At 33.6% G+C, this 20,272-nt stretch overlaps 1 protein-coding gene across 1 annotated transcript; it reads right to left on the bottom strand.

Annotated features, from left to right (window-relative positions):
• Positions 1 to 5,362: 5,362 nt before the first annotated feature.
• Positions 5,363 to 8,306, bottom strand: LOC140866885 (uncharacterized). The gene is made up of 3 exons (XM_073271948.1): positions 8,174 to 8,306; positions 7,880 to 8,009; positions 5,363 to 6,041 (listed from the first exon to the last, which is right to left on the bottom strand). Exons 1-3 carry the CDS (start codon positions 8,304 to 8,306, stop codon positions 5,363 to 5,365), a joined length of 942 nt encoding a protein of 313 aa, XP_073128049.1.
• Between the last annotated feature and the right edge of the window lie 11,966 nt (positions 8,307 to 20,272).

The raw sequence follows: 20,272 nt of genomic DNA, 5'->3' as shown, positions 1-20,272 counted from the left end.
GTTGACATTCCCCCGATTTTTAAATCTTTTGTATTTTCTCTGAACCGGTCTAGAGTTGTAGTAATTTCTATGTGAGTCATTCATTGAGCGATGCATAGCTCGACTGATCTACAAAGGCTTCTATTTGTGCCTACAATTCGAGCTCTCTGGCACATAGCCAATCTCATTCCTCTTTCAAGTCGCTTGAATTTCAACATGTTTCTCAACATCTGGGGCAATGTCACCATGCTCATATCCCATAGTGGATTTCACAAAGTGAATGTACTTCCCATTGCAAGTTTTCAGTTTTGGTCGAGTATTTACTCAGTAGTGCATTCATTGTTGCTAAAGCCTTGACTAGTCTTGTCTCTCACTGGCCTTTGCAACCCATGAAACTCAATGAGGGTCACTGAAGACTTGTTCAAGGTTTTTACCAGATCAGTTAATCTCTGATTCTCATTGCACATCTTCGGGTAATCAACTTGTACTATAACATTTTCAGTTTTAAGCTTAGTAGTCTCTACTTCAAGACTGATTTTTTTTCAAATGACTGTTCCCAATTGGGAGCAATCGAGGTGTCTAGCAGATCATGTTGCTTTGCCTTAACCTCGTCAAGTGATAAGATAGTATTTGGTTCTCATTAACCATGTCATGAAGTGCAGTGATCAACTTTTCTCGTGTAAAGTGTTAAGAACTAAAGTCAAATAGTTGTTCACTAGTCAATGGATGATTGTCATTAGTGATTAGGCATTGAAATTTCTCATCATAACTCCAACTAGTTAAGCATTCATATTCTTACTAATCACTATCACTCTTTGCCCACTTTTCTTTGCTTTCCTCCGCTACAATGGCTTTATTTTTCTGCCTATGGGATCTCCTATCGTCTTTGGATCTCCTCCTGCTCTCAACTAGTCTCTTGTATTTCTCGACTGTTCTTTTGTCATCTTTCATTGGCTTTCTGCAGACTGCAATGAAATGATCTCTTTCCACAGTTGTAGCAAGCTCTTGTATCCTCAACTAGTTCTTTCTTCTGGTAATGCTTCTTGGAGTAGTTGTTTTTGGTGGAGATACTTCCCTGATTCTTTCTAAAAAACATGCCAAATTTCTTCACAAATAGTGACATAACATCATTGCTTGGTCGCTCAGTTGTCTTATAGACTGAAGTTGATGGTCCAGTCGTACTATTGTGAGTTCCTGTGTGACTGAGGTGGTTGATTGATCAACTTCCATACTCTGAAGCTAAAACTCATAAGCCTTAGAGTCAGCAGAACGATCATGTAACTCTTTTTTATTCAGATTTTTTGATGCTCTCATGGCCATAATTTTAAGATCTCATTCTTTGGGCAGTCAACACATGACTTTCAGAATAACTTCTCTATTTGGATAGACTTTTCTCGGTGCAAACAATTCAATGATGATGATGCTTACTCTTTCATTAAATTCAAACATGGATTCTCCAGTTTTCGTCTTAATATTGTCTAACTTCTGAGTGGAAACTGATATTTTGTTCTCCTTAGTTTTCTCATTTCCTCACACAACTAGATCAATTTCTCTCAAATCTCTTTTGTTGTTTTGCACATCTTGATTTTAGTAAAGGTTTTCTTATCAAGAGTTTTGTAAAGTATATCATTTGCCATGTTATCCAGATTAGCTTTATTTTTATCATCGCTTGTCAATTCTCCTCTTGGTTTTTTAATCATTTGTGGAGCACCACTGCTAATCGCAACGTTAGTGTTGGCCTTGGTAATAGTGATAGGACCATCTGTTATAACATAACACATGTGTCATCATCCTGTACTGCTAAGTGATCTTGCATTCTTATCTTTCAGACGTCGAAATCCTCCGTAGAAAACATTTGAATTTTGTTGTACGAATACATCTTGGTATATATGTGATGACATACCACATGTCAACCCTTATTACTTTTTAGTCAACCCTTATGAAACTTTGAAAAGTCGAATGAAATCTTGATCACAGTAAAAGCTTTTTGACTGCAAAGTGTTCGAGATCTTTTCTCAACTGATCTCCATCCCTATTTATAAACACGATTCGCAACAGTCAAAATTACATACAAATTTATCTGTTCCTTACATTAATTTCTCGTTGCTTGAGTTGTAAGTCTTATAAGCAATTTCTGTGGAAGAGTACAACTTGTGCACGAACACTATTTTAGAGTATGTTATGCTTTTCTGTCTCTTTCCCAAAATGGAATAAATTCAAATTATCTTGACTCCGATATACTAGGAATGTAGAATTGACTGCAACAGATTTTCTCGATTATTTTTTGATAATTGTCAGTTGCCTAGTCTTCAGTTGAGTACCCTTGACTGACTTAAGATAATCATCCAGTCGTGGTTCAATCAAGGTATCAAATTCAATCTTTGATTTTAGTCTTCAACAATATTATACTCTTGTTCAGTGGAAAGCAGGGGAGGAGCCACCCTATGGGCTAGGGTGGGCTCCAGCCCCACCTATTTTTTAAAAAAAGTTTTTACTAGTTTTAATTTTTTTTTTTATTTTCGCCCCATGTTTTTTAAATTTTTCAAAATTCAGCCCCATCTAAAAAATTTAAAAATAGAACAATTTTCACAAATCACATTTCATTATCTTTTATTGTTTGATTTGTTATCATAGGTTTAAAAATTATACGATTTGAGGTAAAATTCGACAACTTTAAAATTATGTTGAATATTTAGTTGCTATTATTTGAATTGCGATAATGTTGACGAATGACGTATATGATATATGCATTTCGAGTTTGAATTTTTACCGTAAAAATCTATAGTTGCAAATTTTAGGAAAAGTAATCAATTGGTTGAAATAGTTGAGAATTATTGATGATGAAAGTATTAGCTCTTGTATTGATATTTTTTGATTTAGAATAACAAATTGAAATAGTTGAGAATTATTGATGCTGAAAGTATTATTAGTCTTGTATTGATATTTTTCGATTTAAAATAACAAAAAATTGAATAATTATGAGATTTAGAAAATAATTTTGTGTTAGAATTTTTGGGATGATTAGATTTATAGTGCGTAACTTAGGAAATTGAGAAAATAAAAAAAATATTAAGTTATTTTTAAATAAAATATCACACATCAATTATATTCTAGAGGTGAGCAAACTATTTGTTTCAATCGAAACAACTAACCGAAGTCAGTGTCGTACCTATGATTTTTAAGGTCTGAGTCGAACTTTAAAATAATTTTTTCAACTTTTTAAAAATTATTTAAGAGAGTTTTTGAAAACTAAAAATGCAAAATACTATGGACTTATTTATAAGAAAAATATAAACGGCTAAAAAACTTTATAATGTCGTCATTAAATAATAAACTAAAATATTATAAATAATCACTTAAATAATACTTTGCTATTTTATCAGCAAAAATATCAATTATTTGACAAAACACGAAACTAAAAAAAATGAATGTACCAGTTGAAGAAATTTCTTACACTATACCTAATCATGCCCACAAATAAAAAAATATCACAAACATTCCTAAAAATTAGAAAAATTAGAAAATAAAAATAAAAGTAACATGTAAGTCTATGAAATCCAAAAATCAATAATGAAATAAAGTGGTGAAAGTTTTGAAACCCGAGAGTCATTCTCAATTAATTATCATGCGATGTGATTGGAACTTCAGAGTCGAAGAGAAAGATGATTGATGAAGAGGACAAAGATGCGATAATATTATATATATTTTTGGCAAAATCATGACATTTAAAAAAATTTATGGCACACATACACTAATAATAGTTTATTAATTTTTTTGGGTCCTCTTTTGGACCTGGGCCTGAGGCGGTGAACTCACTCGCCTCATGCCAGGTCCGGGCCTGACCGAAGTGAATTAACCGACAAACTGAACTTAATAAAAAAATTAAAATTATTAAATTTTATAATAAATTTTATTAAGAGGCAATAGAACTACATTTGAAAAAAAATATTGTTTAATAAATAAAAATTTAAATCTATTTCATTCAGTTTTTATATTACATTTTAAATTAAAACTTGATTTTTTTAAAAAAAATCTCTAAATTCGGTTTGGTTTGTCAATAATTCGGTTTTAAAAAGTTTGATTTGGTTTTAATCAAATATTCACCTTAATTATCTAGGACACAGGGCGGAGCCAGCCCCAGGTAGTTTTGAATTCTGGCTCAGCCCCTGGTTGGAAGTCTTTAGATCAGTTGTATAAAATATGCAATGAGCTCAAGCTAGAACTGATCTATCCAGTCGAGTAACCTCAATAATTTGTATGTCTGAGTCCTGTTGAGTTACTCTTATAAGACGTCTATTTTGTCTTCATTTGTTAAATATCAAAACTTTAATTTATTCTCCAAAAATATTTTGTTAATATCAAATTCTGAAAAAAAAAAAATGGATGGAAGTGATAGTGGTGATTTATGAAAATATACAAGGATATTTTTGAAATATAAAATATCAAAATATTTCTCAAAAAAGTAAAGACACCACAAATTTTTAAAAAACATCTTATATGCAGACAATCAAACAATACATAAATTGTTTTCAAATTAATAAATTTTAACCGTTCGTAAACTCCAAAATACACTTGTATTTTTCCTGTCAGGGTACTTTTGTGTGATGCTCCTTGTTTCTACGTACCATGACAACAATACCGACAGTGTACCCAATTATTTTTTATGTGGAACAAACCTTAGCTTTCTTTTTCGCGCGTGGTCCCTTATTAAAAAATGTTTAGCCCTTGCTTTCACGTATTGGGAGAATAAATTTGGAGTTGGTATAAAAAGCAAAAGGAAATCATATTTTTAGTCTTCTAATTTATATTCTTTGAATTTTATGTTTGGGTAAAGATTATTTTACATTTTTTTTCTTATAAGTTATAACTAGCATTTTTTTTCTTTTTCTTCCTTTCTTGACGGGAGTCATGTCAGCCTGAAATTTCTTTTGTGATCGCCACAATGCTGACATGGATAATTGTAAGGCCACGTAATATTCTTTAAAAATTCATTTCACATGCAAATTTCATACCAAAATTTAATTAGCATCCACATCCGCACATAAGAGATTTCGGTAGACATGATGGACTGATCCATATTAAAAATGATAACAAAGAAAAATTAGCCAAATAAATGAATAAAAATGCAAATTTTTTTTGTTTAATTAATATTAGTCAAAATGAAAATAAAAACATGCAAGTTACAAAACTACAACGCAACGCAAATTCATCGTTATATCAATATTACCAAAATAGATATGGTACAAATTACTGGAAAAAATATATTTGATTATTAGAAAAAAAAAAAGAAGAACAAAATCAAAGTTGAGGGCCACCCGGCCCACTCGTTGTTGATACAAGGAATATTATAATATTAGCTTAAGATTCTGTGCCCAACACCAAATTAATCATCATATAATATGTCCCCTTCCTCTCCAAAATTCCAGAGATGAAATTCCTCTTCGCCACCATTAACATGGTCCCATCCAAGCTCTTCATCGTTATAGTATGGAATAGTAGGTGAAAAACATGCATGAATGCCCATGTTTTCTATATTAAGCCTCCCTTCCACACACTCTCTCTCACTCACACTTCCTTTTTCATCAACTGCCATTTTGTCTTCTTCTTCCAAAAACTGCTCGACATGCATTATAATGTCTTCATCTACCGGTCCCCATTGCCCCAAATCATCTCCTTCTATTACTTCATTAGGTGACGCAAATAACTTGGAGCCATGCAACCATCCCGTGCTCGTATTTACTCCTCCTGCTTCTTTGTTTTCAAAAGGATACGATTCTTTATCTTCTCCCATTCTATAATTGGATTCGTTTTCTTCTGCATTCCCATGTATCTCATCAGCTGCGGTATCGTGTGAATGCGCATTCTTGGGCGCAGACGAGTACTTCTTCGGTGCTGCCCGCGGTTTCTTGTATGCGGCGCCTGTCATAATCTTGATCAGGTCTGCCTCAGTTAGTCCACCCATAGACCTATATCGGTAGATTCTCCGGCTTAGGTGGGAGTTCCAATAATTCTTTATCTCATTGTCTGTTCTTCCCGGTAAATGGCTAGCGATAAGAGACCACCTGCGCACAAATTTTTGTTTCATCAGAAATATTTCAAATCAAATCGAATGAGAATACCAAAGTTGTAGCTCCTTTTCAATGTTTGGCATTTTCTCAAGTTACTTTGCTTGAGTTTCGTATGCACCATATAAAGTAGTACTATATTTTCGGTCATTTTCACATTTCAGACCATCGAGTTTGGAATTTGAATCATATTACGTATATCGTTGGATTCGCATTTTCGAGAAGATCTTATCGTGAAATTTTCAAGACAATCGAAGTTGGTTTGGGCACGAATACACATGGATCCCCGCACCCTAGGGATTTATAGAAACCTAATTCCATGCATGACTAACCAAACTCTTTCAGCAAGGTTACAACCGATGCCTGCTGATGTAGGTAAACGCAACGTAATTTGCGCCATGCAGAGACCTTCCCAGCAAAAAGTTGACATTTGATTGATCTACTTGAATATTTAAATAATATGTCTGGGTAGACAAGACTTTCTCTAAGTAATCATTAAATTTTTTTTTGTAGATCTCATGAGACGTTCTCACGTATCATTATGTGTGAGACAAGTCAACTCTGTCAATATTTAGAATAAAAAATAATACATTTGACATGGATGACCTAAATAGCATATATGTCTCACAAAATTTACTACTCAAACCATCTCACAAAAACTTTTGAGTTTTTTTATTGATTGATGACTTGTTCAATTTCAGGTTTTCTGTTTTGAAGTTTCTAAAGTTTAGTTTTGATATATTTAATTTTAATTTTCTTTTATTTTGGTTTTACTATATATTAATGTGACATAAGACAATACTCAGCCATTTATAGTGATACTTCAATATTTTATGTTATATACATCAGCATTTTGAGAAGTCATTTTAGCTAAAACCAATATTTATGGCGAAGTAGGGCTTAAGGCCAATCAAAACAAAACAAAATTAGTGACTCAAACCAAAATTTGAAAATTTAGTGCACTAAAATCCAAAACTAAGAAAATTTACTAATGGGCGGAATTAATTTCCCTATTTATTATTAGGCAGTGTGTTAAAATGAAAACCATAAAAGAACTAGTGTAAAGAAGGTCAACGATTATATATAGAAAAAATAGCATTTTTTGTTATGTAATTAGTAGACATAAATTAGATATTTTTTCGTAATTAGTCAAATTAAAGATGCGTCTTATACAATAACATGTCTTGCTTTTATGTACTTCCAATATTTTTTTCTAATTTGTTACATTAATATTGATATTGAGTCGGGCATTTCAACAATATCTCGTACTATGTTGAAACTGTGGCGGGGAAAACAGTATAAAACCAATCAAGTCACTGTATTAAGACCAATTTTGATCTAGTAAAAGACCAAAATTTAATGGAGAACAACTTGTCGAACCAATTTTGTTATTTTTATTTTCCTCTATAAAAAGGTAAAGAAGTCGTTTTAATCATTTAACATTAGATGCTTTTTCTTTTAGTTTTATATAACAAGTGAATTTTGGGTATTCATCATCATCTAATTTTTAACTTTTGGCTATGCTGGTCAAATTTTTATGGAATGTCCAATTTTAGCCGGAAATTGCTGACTAAAGTGCAAAACTCGATGACATGACCACAAATTTTGAGTACATAGACAAGAATAATTCAATGATTCACTAATTTATAACTTGTATAATTTTGTGTTTTGGTTCATTACGTTTTCCAATTTTGATTTTGATATATTAAATTTTAATTTTCGATCATTTTGGTTCAATTATTGATATGATATAATATAAGACCAATTAGCAATTTCTAGTTTCACGTCAATATTTTTTCTACATCATATAAACAATTTAAAGATAGAAAGCAAACTTATTTCCAAAGGTTTTGTGCAACTTGACAATGGTCACATCCTCTTCTTCGGTGAACATTCCTCTCTTCACATCATCTCTCAGGTAGTTCATCCACCTCAGCCTGCAGCTCTTCCCACACCTCAGCAAACCTAAAATTTACCCAATCAATGAGAAAACAAGTGAGATTAACTCAAACTCAAACTCAAACTCAAACTCAAACAACATTTAACTTGCTAGACAATGTGTAATAAGCTGTTGCAATTTACATGCGCCATATTTATATACTTTTATGAAACTATAGGAGATTTTGTACCGGCATTCTTGGGTAGGGATCTCCAAGAACCATCTCCATTAGCCTTGATGTAACTAATCAGTTTCTCGTCTTCTTCTGCTGTCCATTTACCTTTATTCAATCCCGTCTTTTCGCAGCACGGGGTTCGACCCATATCTCTTCAACAACTTAATTCTTAGAAAGAAGAAGCTGGGAAGAGCTGCAGCACCACCCTATTTTACAGGGTTTTTCCAAGATCATGGAGTTGTGCATTTAGTGGGGTATATATATAGTGCTCCCAAGGGCAATCTTTTAGGTTATAAACTCATGAAATATCCATCCCAAAATACTTGTCTATTAGGTGGGGTTATCCCACATTTCTAACATTGCCGATCCCCTGAAAAGTCGACGTCCGGTCTAATCTAGACGGCTTTCACTCACCTTTTCAGTATTCAGTGCATGCATCCATACACCTTAATCCGGCCTATAATTTTTTCAATTATCGACATTGATCTGATGGTAGCCCTTTCTTAGGTCGTCCCTTCTTCTCCTACGCCGACTCTCAATGAGACCACCAATATTATGTTAGGTTATAATTAAATTCATGAGGTGTCCATTCCAAAAGGCTTGCCTATTTGGTGTGATTATCTCAAGGGTTTATAATTCAGTCTTTGTTAGTTTTATTAATTATTCAATGTGAGACAATTGTAACGGTATATTTGTACTTTCACATCACTATTTACTGGATCTTTGATTACTAAACTAGTGTTGGAATTTGATCGTGAGTTGAGGGCATAATTTGATGGGTAAATGTTGATTTCAGGTTTTTTTTTTTTTTTCGTTTTCATGTGGTCCCTGTTCGTGCTTTGCTATTTACGTTAGAGCATGCATGATGCATGGGCACATGTATTGTACGAGCATATATTCCGAGGGAAAAATATTTTTTCCCCCAATAACACGTCATGTTTTGAATATATATATATATATATATATATCTACGGTGTTGATTGAAAGTTAGTTTTGATGCAGTTTAATTAAGGTTATTTTTGTGCAATTGCTAATATGCTCGTAGACATGTTAGCATTTCGATGCAACATCAACAATTTATAATATCTCAACAACAATTTGTTATATATGTCGTGTTAGCAATTTCGATGTAATGTCAATACTACAATGATCGATGCATGTAGAAGTCACTAACTTAAACAAAAGAATAAAAATTAGGAAAAATAAGTTTTTTGGTCCAATAACTTTATCCCCGTTGGGTTTTGGTCTAATAACTTTTTCGATATATGTTTAGGTACACTAAATTTGCATTTTAAGTGTTTTTTGGTCCAACTGCATACGTGTCAGCTTTTGATTGATCCAAGTCATCATTTTGGACCAATAAAAAATTGACAGATATGCAGTTGGATCAAAAAACACTGAAAATGCAAAGTTAGTGTACCAAAACCCACATCGAAAAAGTTAATAGACCAAAACCAAAATATGGACAAATTAATGGACCAAAAAACTTATTTTCCCTAAAAATTATAAAGTCACAGCACCCAAAACCAAAATATGGACAAATTAATGGACCAAAAAACTTATTTTCCCTAAAAATTATAAAGTTACAGCACCCAAAACCAAACTAGAAACCAAAGTAGAATATAACAAGCAGATCAAAATATAAAATAAAGAAAACTAATCCAACTAAAGTGTATTCAATCCAAAGTAATGACTTTTCATGATTTTTTTAAAATAACATACTTTTGTGAAGTTAATAAATTTTTACCGACTTTTATAGAATCTCACCAAATTTTTAAAAGAATTCTATGAAGTACTACATAATTTTTTGGAATTTTTTTTTCATGGAATTCTAAGGATTTTATGACTTTAACGATGTTAAAGATGACGATGGTCCAATATCTAAAATAAAAAAAATTAGGACATTATACCATGTCGATGAAAATAATATCATATTATTTTTATTTTAAATTTAAATACACAAGATATAATATTTTTTTTAAAAAAAATCAGTCTAAAAATAATATCTATTAAAACAAACATATCACAAATGGTTTTTCAAGAAAATCGTTTATATTGTGGGCTGTGAACAAAATAAATATTTTAAGAACAAACTAAGTTCTATTAATATTATTACATAAAAACATGATTAAACATAGATGAATGAACTTTTATTAGAAATTATTATTATTTTACCAACAAAAGAAACTGAAAATAATAGCCATTATATTTTCATATATATATATATATATTAAAGACAATAAAATTTTTTTAATATAAAACAAAATAAAAAAATTAATTACTTTGATTTTAAAATAAATTATATAAAAATTAGAAAAAAATTAAATTAACCTTATATTTTCACATATATTCTAATATAAAAATAATATTAAATTTTTTTTGACAAGGATAATATTAATTTTTTAATACAACGAAAAAAAATTTAATGATCATAATTTTCCAATAGATTATCTAAAAAATAATTAATAAAATGAAATATTAAATGAAAAACATTAATTTTGATAATGTGTAAATATGATATCTAAAATAGTTAATATAAATGAAAATTTTAAATGAGGGACAAAAGAAGATTTATGGAATATTTTTCAATTAGAAATCTCTATTCAAATATTTGGTATGAGTGATAGAGAATTTTTAACTTTTTATTGTTGTATCTAATGTTTCAATATTGTATTAAAGAATTTTATAAAAATCCGTGGACATTTATCTTGACATTTTGGATTAATAGACTTTCTTAGAGTTTTAAAAAGTCAAGTTTGAATAACACTACACTTTTAGAATTATATAAAATTCTAATTTTTATACCACTAAAATTTTTTAGAGTATATAAAAGTTAAAATTGAATACCTCTAAACTTTTAAAATCTACAAAATTCTTTCAAAGTCAATAAATGTCACAGGTTGAATACACTTTAATTCCTTTTTCATATGATAAATTGATCAAGCTGTGCAACGATCACTTTGCATGTCTCTTTCTATTTGGCTAGCAATAAATGAACCTAAACCTACTTGTATATATTTCTCATATATTTAAATAAATATTTTTCTGTAATCAATAAACAGAACTCACCTTTAGTATTAAAAAATAATATTCGAATATATTTACTATTTTATAATATACAAACCCATTACACTAACTGAATTAGGTCCAAAATGAGAGTGGACCAAAATTCTACCCTTACTTTTTTTTCATGTTCTCGAAAAAAAAAAGCAAAATAGAAATTTTCAGAAAAACAAAAACCTGCCTCTGAGATGCCACAACTCATTTCCTTTCTCCCACGTCTCCACTACTCCAATATTTCTCTTCCTTTTTCTTATTTTTTAGAAACTTATCAAGACCAATTGTTTTAATTTCAACCCCCCCCCCCTCCCCCTCCCCCACCCCCACCCCCTCACCGCCTCACCGCGCGTTCACATGCTACCTTTAATTTTCTTTCTTCAATTCAATGAGTAATTTTTAAAAGTTTTTATTTTTTTATTTTTATCATATGTTTCCCACACAATTATTGGATGGAAATTTATAGCGCTGTATTAATCTATTCCTGATCACCTTCTTAAAACCTCAAAGCAATAAATTAACATAACAAGTACAAAAGTAATTAAAACCAACGAAAACCTTAAATCTTACGATAAATCAAACCGACAGAATACAAGCAGAACTAAAACTCAAATGAAATATAATTATACAACCAAATTGAAATAGTACGGAAATATCCTCACTGAAACAGAAACAACCACGATCCACCTAAACTACTGCAATCCCTGCCTCAACGACTACTCCCACCTGGTCCATCCAACCAAAGTCCTGCCCCGTGAAATGGAGTGTCCAAGATAAAAATAAGAACGTGAGCGATAACAATACTCAATACGGAAGTATGAGTATAAACATGCTATGAGTGCACGAATGCAAGTGTACAGGTATCGGAAACATATCTTGGTAGAACTTCGCTTAGTCATGTGACGCATGGTATGTAGCACTCTAGGTCGTCCCTATGGAGATGGCTCACACATAAGAAAGAATATGTGGATATAGGTGACCTGATTTCGTACTAACGGGCCCAACCATTGACTCAAGAATAAGGGGCAGATCGATCCCTATTAAGGGTTATATCAAGGTATATACCCAACATGATAATGTATGCAACATAATAATCATGTCATAATATATGCACATAAAACAAGCCAAATAAACACGAAACCTTAGAATATGTGTAGTGACCCGCACCGTGATCACCTACTAATCAGAACTTAGACATACAATTTAAAAATAGTAATTAATCATTATCAGAGATACACTGCGGAAACTAAAACTTAAAATAAATAGCTTAATACCAGCATGGTAAAATCTAATGGTTGACCCTGCAATCCTGCCTTGGTCACCACCCAATCTCCAAATCCCTAGGAGAACTACCTGCAATTGCCCCGTCGAATGGGGTGTTCAAAAATAGTACGAGGATGTGAGAATAAAATGCTCAGCACGAGAGTATGAGTATACAATATTATATGTGCATGCATGCAACTGTACTAGATACCAAGACACTCGGGTTAAGAAATAAGCACAAAGACCGAGCCCAGGGTATATAGCACGTTGCGCCGTCTCATCGGGAGGTGGCTCATATACCCAGTGGATAATGGTGACCTGATACTAGTACAAGTGTCCAACCATAATGATGACCTGACACAAGACTTACGTATCCAACCATCTACAACTCGTAGGGTGAGCACCCTACTACAGGATACCTCAAAGATACGGGATCAATATGATCATGTATGCAACATAATAACGTAACATAATATATGCAGATAAAATCATGTCATATAAAAAATGCAACACATAATACATGCATACTTAGTCAGGGTATCTCAAACAGTACTTTCATACCTTTCTAAGGCAGATCCTAGAACTCCGTTCTAGGTTCCAAGCCTACCATGCAGCACTACAATTCATAATAACCATGTATCATCTAACAAGCCCAACATCATCTATCATGCTCTAAAAGCCTTAATTAAACTATAATATACTCCCTATCTACTATAAGGAGCCAGAGCTATACCTTCGTACGTCGTCAGCCCGCTGATGTCGAATGCCCCAGAGCTTGGGCACAGCCCTACTACGGCTCCTGGACACCACGCCAAAGCTCCGCTGCTTGGCCACTACTACGAACACTGTCCGCTAACTATAAAAATACTACTAGCTACTCCAACTCTTAAATAAAGAGTCCCGAAGCCCTTAAAATAGAGCCATTATAGGAGATGAGAGGTTTTTGAATGTTTGAAAATGAGCCAAATCCGACCCTATTTATAGACACGGATAGGACACTCTGATCTCAAGAACAGACGGTCCGATCTGCACGTTATTGCCACGTTTCATGATCCTGTTAACACCTATCTCGAAAACTTATCGGATGCTCCGATCTCCTCCACGTATCAGCTCCAAATTGACACCTCAAGAAATGCATGGCCTAACCATCGTATGCTCCGATCATAGAACGGATGCTCCGATCCTGTCCAAGTACATTTTTCAATTTAGTTCCTTAATCAATTTCTTAATCATGTTTAGGTTCCTTAATCTTGTAAAATAAAATCTGGGCTACTACATTCTCCTCCTACTTAAGATATTTCGTCCTCAAAATTTCATCTTAAGTACTGAAATAACTTGAAATAGCAAATCCGCTTATAACTTCAAATCATTTTACAAGATACAACTGAAATACTAAACAATCAGAAAAATTCCAAGTAATCTGAACGCATGCAACTCTCAAATTTTCGAGTGACTTCCTTAGCACTTTGGCGCTGCCACTGAGCTAAAACAAGAGGAATCACCTTGTTACACAAAATATTATCTTTTCGATCTAGAATTTGCAATGGTCTTTCCACATATGTTAAATCTATATCCAATTGTATTTCATATGGATATATGATATGGGACTCCGCCATATACCGTCTTAACAGCGATACATGGAACATATCGTGGATACTAGACAAGTAAGGCGGCAAAGCTAATCTGTAAACCAAATCTCCAACACTTTTCAAAATCTCAGATAGACCAATGAACCTTGGAGATAGTTTTCCTTTGAGACCAAATCTCAAAAACCTACGAAAACGTGAAACTCGCAAGAATACTTTCTCACCCACCTCAAACTGCAAAGGTCTACGCTTGTTATTCGTATAACTGGCCTGATGATCCTGTGCAGTTTTGATACACTCCTTGATCTGGTTAAATATATCTGCAGCCTGTTGAACTAATTATGGTTCTTCTACCTGTCGCTCCCTCACTTCTTCCCAGAACAGTGGAGTACGACATTGTCGTCCGTACAACGCTTCAAATGGTATCTTACCATTACTACAGTGAAAACTGTTGTTGTATACAAACTTAATCACTGAAACCTGATTTTTCCAAGCTGGCCAAAATCCATATATAGTGCGAGATCATAATATATATTCTCAAAATATAGATATTATGTTCTAACTGGTCATCATTCTCCGAATGGTAGTCTGTACTCACATTGAGAATATTCCTTGAGTCATATTTGAAACTCCCATAGAATCTGGAAACATCTTTAGAATCTCAATCACTAACAAAGCTTACAGATATACCATGAAAACACATAATTTCCTGAATGTGTAATCAATCACTACTGTAAAATGTGAAGTCTCGATTACACGAAAAGAAATGTGATGTCTTGATGAGTCGATACATCACAACCCTGATAGTATTGTAATTCCTCGAGAATACCGGCAAATGGGTCACAAAGTCTATCGTGATAATTCTTATTTCCACTCAGGAATCGATAACTATGATACAAACTTCTAGGTTGTTGATGTTCAGTCTAAATCTATTGACACACCCAATATCAAGAAACATACTGATACATAAAGTGCTTCATACTTTTCCATCACAACCGAGTACTCAAGTCTTTGTACACCAAAAGAATTCTCATACTAATGACTAACACTTGTCATAACACATGCGATAACGTTGTTGTCCACAATTCCTGATTTCCTGAACCCTTCAGGTTATCTTTTTAAAATATCAATATTTATTATGTTGACTCAAAAGTCTATTGGTAAAAATTCTTGGTACTAATAATCTGGGTCGAATATTGACATTTATCACATAACGTAAGATAATGCTCAAAACAATAATATTGATTATCCTTTCACGGATAATAATTATTTCTTGCTGAATTCTAACTTGCTGATATGAATTCTCGTTGTATGGAAGGAAAACACGATTATATCGAATCGCACCCTCAATCCAATAACAAAAAGAAATCGAAGAATTTGCCCGATTTTGAAACAAGTAACGAATTTGGAAAATCCACCTCTAGATTACAACGAAACTAGCAACAGAAATTCACGAGATAAACAATTCATCTCAGCTGAACCTTCAGAAAACTTGTCTCTAACAATCCACAAAGAAGAATAATTGACAAACGCCACAAAGTTGAGTTTGATTTTGAATAAAGCTAGAAAAGCCTCAATAAAATTCTAGAGAGAATTTTAATTTGAATATAATCAAAAATCTGAATTCTATTGAATAATGAACAAAAATAATATATTCATAGTTTACAACTCAAAGTAAAAGACAATGCAAAATATTGCAAAGATATGCTAAAATATTGTTGTGATAATTTCCTAACAAGACTAGAATACTCAAAAATAGGAATATATGACAAAATAATAAAATAAGTAATTAAATCTCTTTCACACACAACACGCCGCGTTGTGTGTTTTTCGGAAGAAATCGCAGAAGCACAAGGATTTTCCGCAGCAGCGCAACAAGGCGAAATACTTTCCCGCAGCAGCGTAAGAATGCGAGATACTTTCCCGCAGAAGCGAAGAAATCCGAAACACAGATTTCACGTATGCGCAGAGGCGCATGAAGATGCGCAGAAGCGTGAAACCTTTTTCCCCGAACACGCAGAAGCGCTACATTCTAGAGCGATAGCGTTATAAATCCTTAGCAGCGCTATAGTCCTCTTTCTTGCACAGTTGCGCTTCACAGCAGCTCCAGTTCATTGTCTCGTATTCCTTTCTTTTATGTCTTCAATGGCTTCATTCTCTTGGAATTTCCTCAACTCTAGAACATTGAAACAACCTCCAAATTGATCTTTAAGAAATCCAACTCCATCTTGATAATTTGTCATCAAAGTTTGAAGAGCTTCCTTAAATTTCTTGCTCCGTCCCCTCATAATTGGTCCGTGCGGCATCTCCAATGGATCCTTAGCAATTTTTCCAACATGCGAGCTATCCACAATTACATCATCCTCCCCTTCTTGAAAAGGATTTGTCCTTAAATCTTGATCATCACCTACATCAAACAACGACAAGTTAGAAACATTAAAAGTTGTACTCACCAAGCAAGTCTAATTTGTAGGTGTTTTCATTGATCCGATCCAAGACTTGATAAGTTCCATCGCCTCTAGGTAGAAGCTTTGAATGTCTCTTTTTCGGGAAATGCTCCTTTCTCAAATGCAACAACACACCCAATCACCTGGTTCAAACACAACTTTTTTTTGCCTTTATTCGCTTGCTTTTTGTATTGCAAGTTCTTCTTCTCAATATTTGTCTTAACCTTCTCATGTAAATTTCTCACGAACTCCGCTTTTTTCTTACCATCCATGTTAACCTTTCACTCATATCCAAAGACATCAAATCCAACGGAGTTAAAGGATTAAAGTCATACACAATTTATAAAGGTGAAATTTTTTTAGTAGAATGCACACTACGATTATATGCAAACTCAACAAATGACAAACATTCTTTCCAACTTTTCAAATTATTTTTAATTATAGCACACAACAAAGTTCCTAACGTCCTATTAACAACTTCAGTTTAACCATTATTTTGAGGATGACATGTGTCGAAAACAGTAGTTTAGTACCAAGTTTGCACCATAACGTTTTCCAAAAGTAACTCAAGAAACGAGTATCTCTATCAGACACATACTCCTAGGCATGTCATGAAATCTCACAATTTCATTAAAGAATAAATCCACAACATGAGAAGCATCATCAGATTTATGGCACGCAATGAAATGAGCCATCTTAGAAAATCGATCAACCGCAACAAAAACAGAATCTCTCCCCTTCTTAGACCTTGGTAGTCCTAAAACAAAATCCATAGAAATGTCTACCCATGGTTCACTAGGAACGGGAAGCGGAGTATACAATCCATGTGGCTGTTTTTTAGACTTAGTATTTTTACAAGTCATACAACTCTCATAAATATTTTCAGCATCATGTTTCATATGTGGCCAATAAAAATGTTCATGCAAAGTTTCATAGGTTTTAGCCGCACCAAAATGTCCCATCAACCCACCACCATGTGATTCCATAACAAGTAAACTTATCTTTCTTAAACAAATAACCATCATGCATGAAAAATTTATCTTTTGGACCATGCAAACATGGCGCATAAATTTCACCAAAATCAAGATCATTAGCATACAACGCTTTCACATACTCCATGAACCGTCTTTCTTACGAACTAACAAAACAAGCACAACACAAGGAGACATTGATTCATGCACAAACCCCTTATCTAAAAGTTCACTTACCTGCCTTTGTAGCTCTTTTGTTTCCTCCGGGTTACTCCTATAAGCTGGACGATTTGGCAATGCACTTTCGGGAACAAAATCAATTTGATGTTCAATTTCCCTCAAAGGTGGTAATCCTTGAGGTAGATCCTCCGGAAATAAATCTTCAAATTCCTGCAAAGGAGAAACAACACTGCTCGGAATATTTTCGGCTATATCACTTGTGTTAAGGAGAATCTCCTTATATAAAATCAACACAAGTGGAGTATGCACAGGTAAAATCTCTCGCAACTCACTCTTTTGGGTTATACATATTTTTTTATCGGCCTCTTTTCTTTCAATTTTTTTTCATCTTTTTTTTCTTCATTCTTTTTTTCTAAGGTCATCTCACTTTTTTGTTCACTCTTTTTTTCGGCCTCTTCTCTATTTTTCTTTTTCAAATGATCCTCCAACACTTGATCTGGAGTCATAGGCAACAATACAACACACTCTTTTTTCATAGTAAAATAAGAATGATTTTTAAAACCATCATGTGTCACCTTCCTATCAAATTTTCACGGCCTCCCCAACAAAATATGACAAGCTTGCATAGGAACCACATCACACAACACTTCATCCTCATACTTACCAATAAAAAAAGGTACCACAATGCCTAGTCACTCTCACCTCCAAACTATCATTAAACCACTGCAATCTATATGGTTGAGGATGCTTCTGAAAGAGTGGGTGCCCGGTGAGCCAACTTGTGGCTAAGAGCTTTTATGACTCTATGTATAAACAATCTTTTGTTTAATATAATTTACACTTTTATAATGGCATTTACTTTATCTTTTATCATATTATTATGTTGTGACATACTATAAGATGTTTAGATGAAGACCTTGAATATACTATAGTGTATGTAAGATGTGGTAGCACATGGGGATGGCTATCATGAAACACATCTTAAAGTCACTGTATATTCTAAACAGTTCCTAGTCGATTGAGCCGTCCGTTAATAAGGATAAGGATCGCTCGAGATTGAGACTAGCGTTTGCGATGCCGAGTACCACGTTTCATTGGTATGAAACATAGAGATGTTCAAAGCATGCAAATGGATATTCATATGATGAATGATTGAACTACCCTATCCGGACTTTCCAAATGGTTATCACTTATCGAGTGGATAAAGTCCGCGGTTTTGGTTGTATACCATTAGTCCTTACTACTTGAAACATCATTGAGACTCTATATGCTAGTACTGTACTTTAACTCGTTTACCGACTCTATTAGGGTCATCAGGTGTCGGGATTGGGTACAGTTACGAAACATATAGGAGTCGATGCTTTGTTGTCAAGGATTCACCACATACTTGCGAGTGTGGATATCCTAGGCAATCTGAGGAGATATTAGTGCAACGAATCTCTGGCCAGAGTACATGATGTGTTTTAGGTTACTTGGTTTCCTAGTAGCACATGCGATGTCACTATTTGATCTTCAAGATGTATTGCATAGTTATCAAATCTCGAACGACTCTCAATTTACCAATGGTTGTTGATTCGATCGGGATATATGGATGAAGGGACTGTACTGTATGCTAACCAAAATCTATTGGTTCTTGCATGCACTATCAGTGATACCTAGGGAATCATGGGGCGATGTTGCTAGGCGCTCTTACCATGATTCGATGGGTAAGTCGGAAATTGTTGTTTCGAGTCACAAGGAGTTGTGAGCCCATGGCTAGCTGTATCCCTGAACCATTGAGGGTCACACAAGTAATGGATTTCTAATCCCCGTTGAGATAATTAAATTTAAAGAGTTAAATTTAGTGAATAAAGAAGTGGGACTTCTTATTTAAAAGTAGAGGGAGTAAGATTTCCTAAAATGACATAGTGATGGACATTTTTGGAAACCACTGAATTCGGATTCAGAAAATTTATCTTGACTTTAAAAGATTCATAAATGGTTTATGTGCACATTGGTGAAATTGGTTTATCAATCTGAGTCACGATGAATTTCATATTAATTTCTGAACATGCGGGCTTTGCTTGTCAAGTTTGAACTTATGACTAATGGGCCCTAAGCTGTTAGCAGCCCACATTATAAATAAGTTATTGCAGTACAAAAATTAGACAACATAGGTCATAATTTTCGAAAACCCTAGAGCTCTCTCTCTAGAGAATTCGGCCGCCCCTCTCCCCTACTGTGTTCGAAAATTCAGTCTGTGAATTTTTGAATTTGTAGACTGATTTAACAGATCATATCTGTTCTATCTCTTCGTAGAAAATTCTGATAGACTTTCTAGTGCAGTCTATCAGAGGGATTAAATATCTGTTCGTGGACCTGATTGAAGAATTGTTCGTTCATCAGTTCCTGGGATATACAACAAGAGCAGTTTAATCTGTTGGTGTCCATAATCTCGCTTCGAGATTTTAAGGTAAAATTTATATTGTTTAAATTTTATATTATCAATTTTAATCGTAGGAATTTGATACCCATATAGAATCGTTCCATATAAAATTTTAAAACTTCCGCTGCACCGGGTATCACTTTCTTTTTCGATCCGGAGAATGACCGTGTTCCAACAGTGGTATC

This window comes from Henckelia pumila, chromosome 4 (genome assembly GCF_033568475.1).
Source record: "Henckelia pumila isolate YLH828 chromosome 4, ASM3356847v2, whole genome shotgun sequence".
Taxonomy (NCBI): Eukaryota; Viridiplantae; Streptophyta; class Magnoliopsida; order Lamiales; family Gesneriaceae; genus Henckelia; species Henckelia pumila.
The sequence above is the reverse complement of the archived record's forward strand: the minus strand, read 5'-3'. Positions and strand labels throughout refer to the sequence as shown.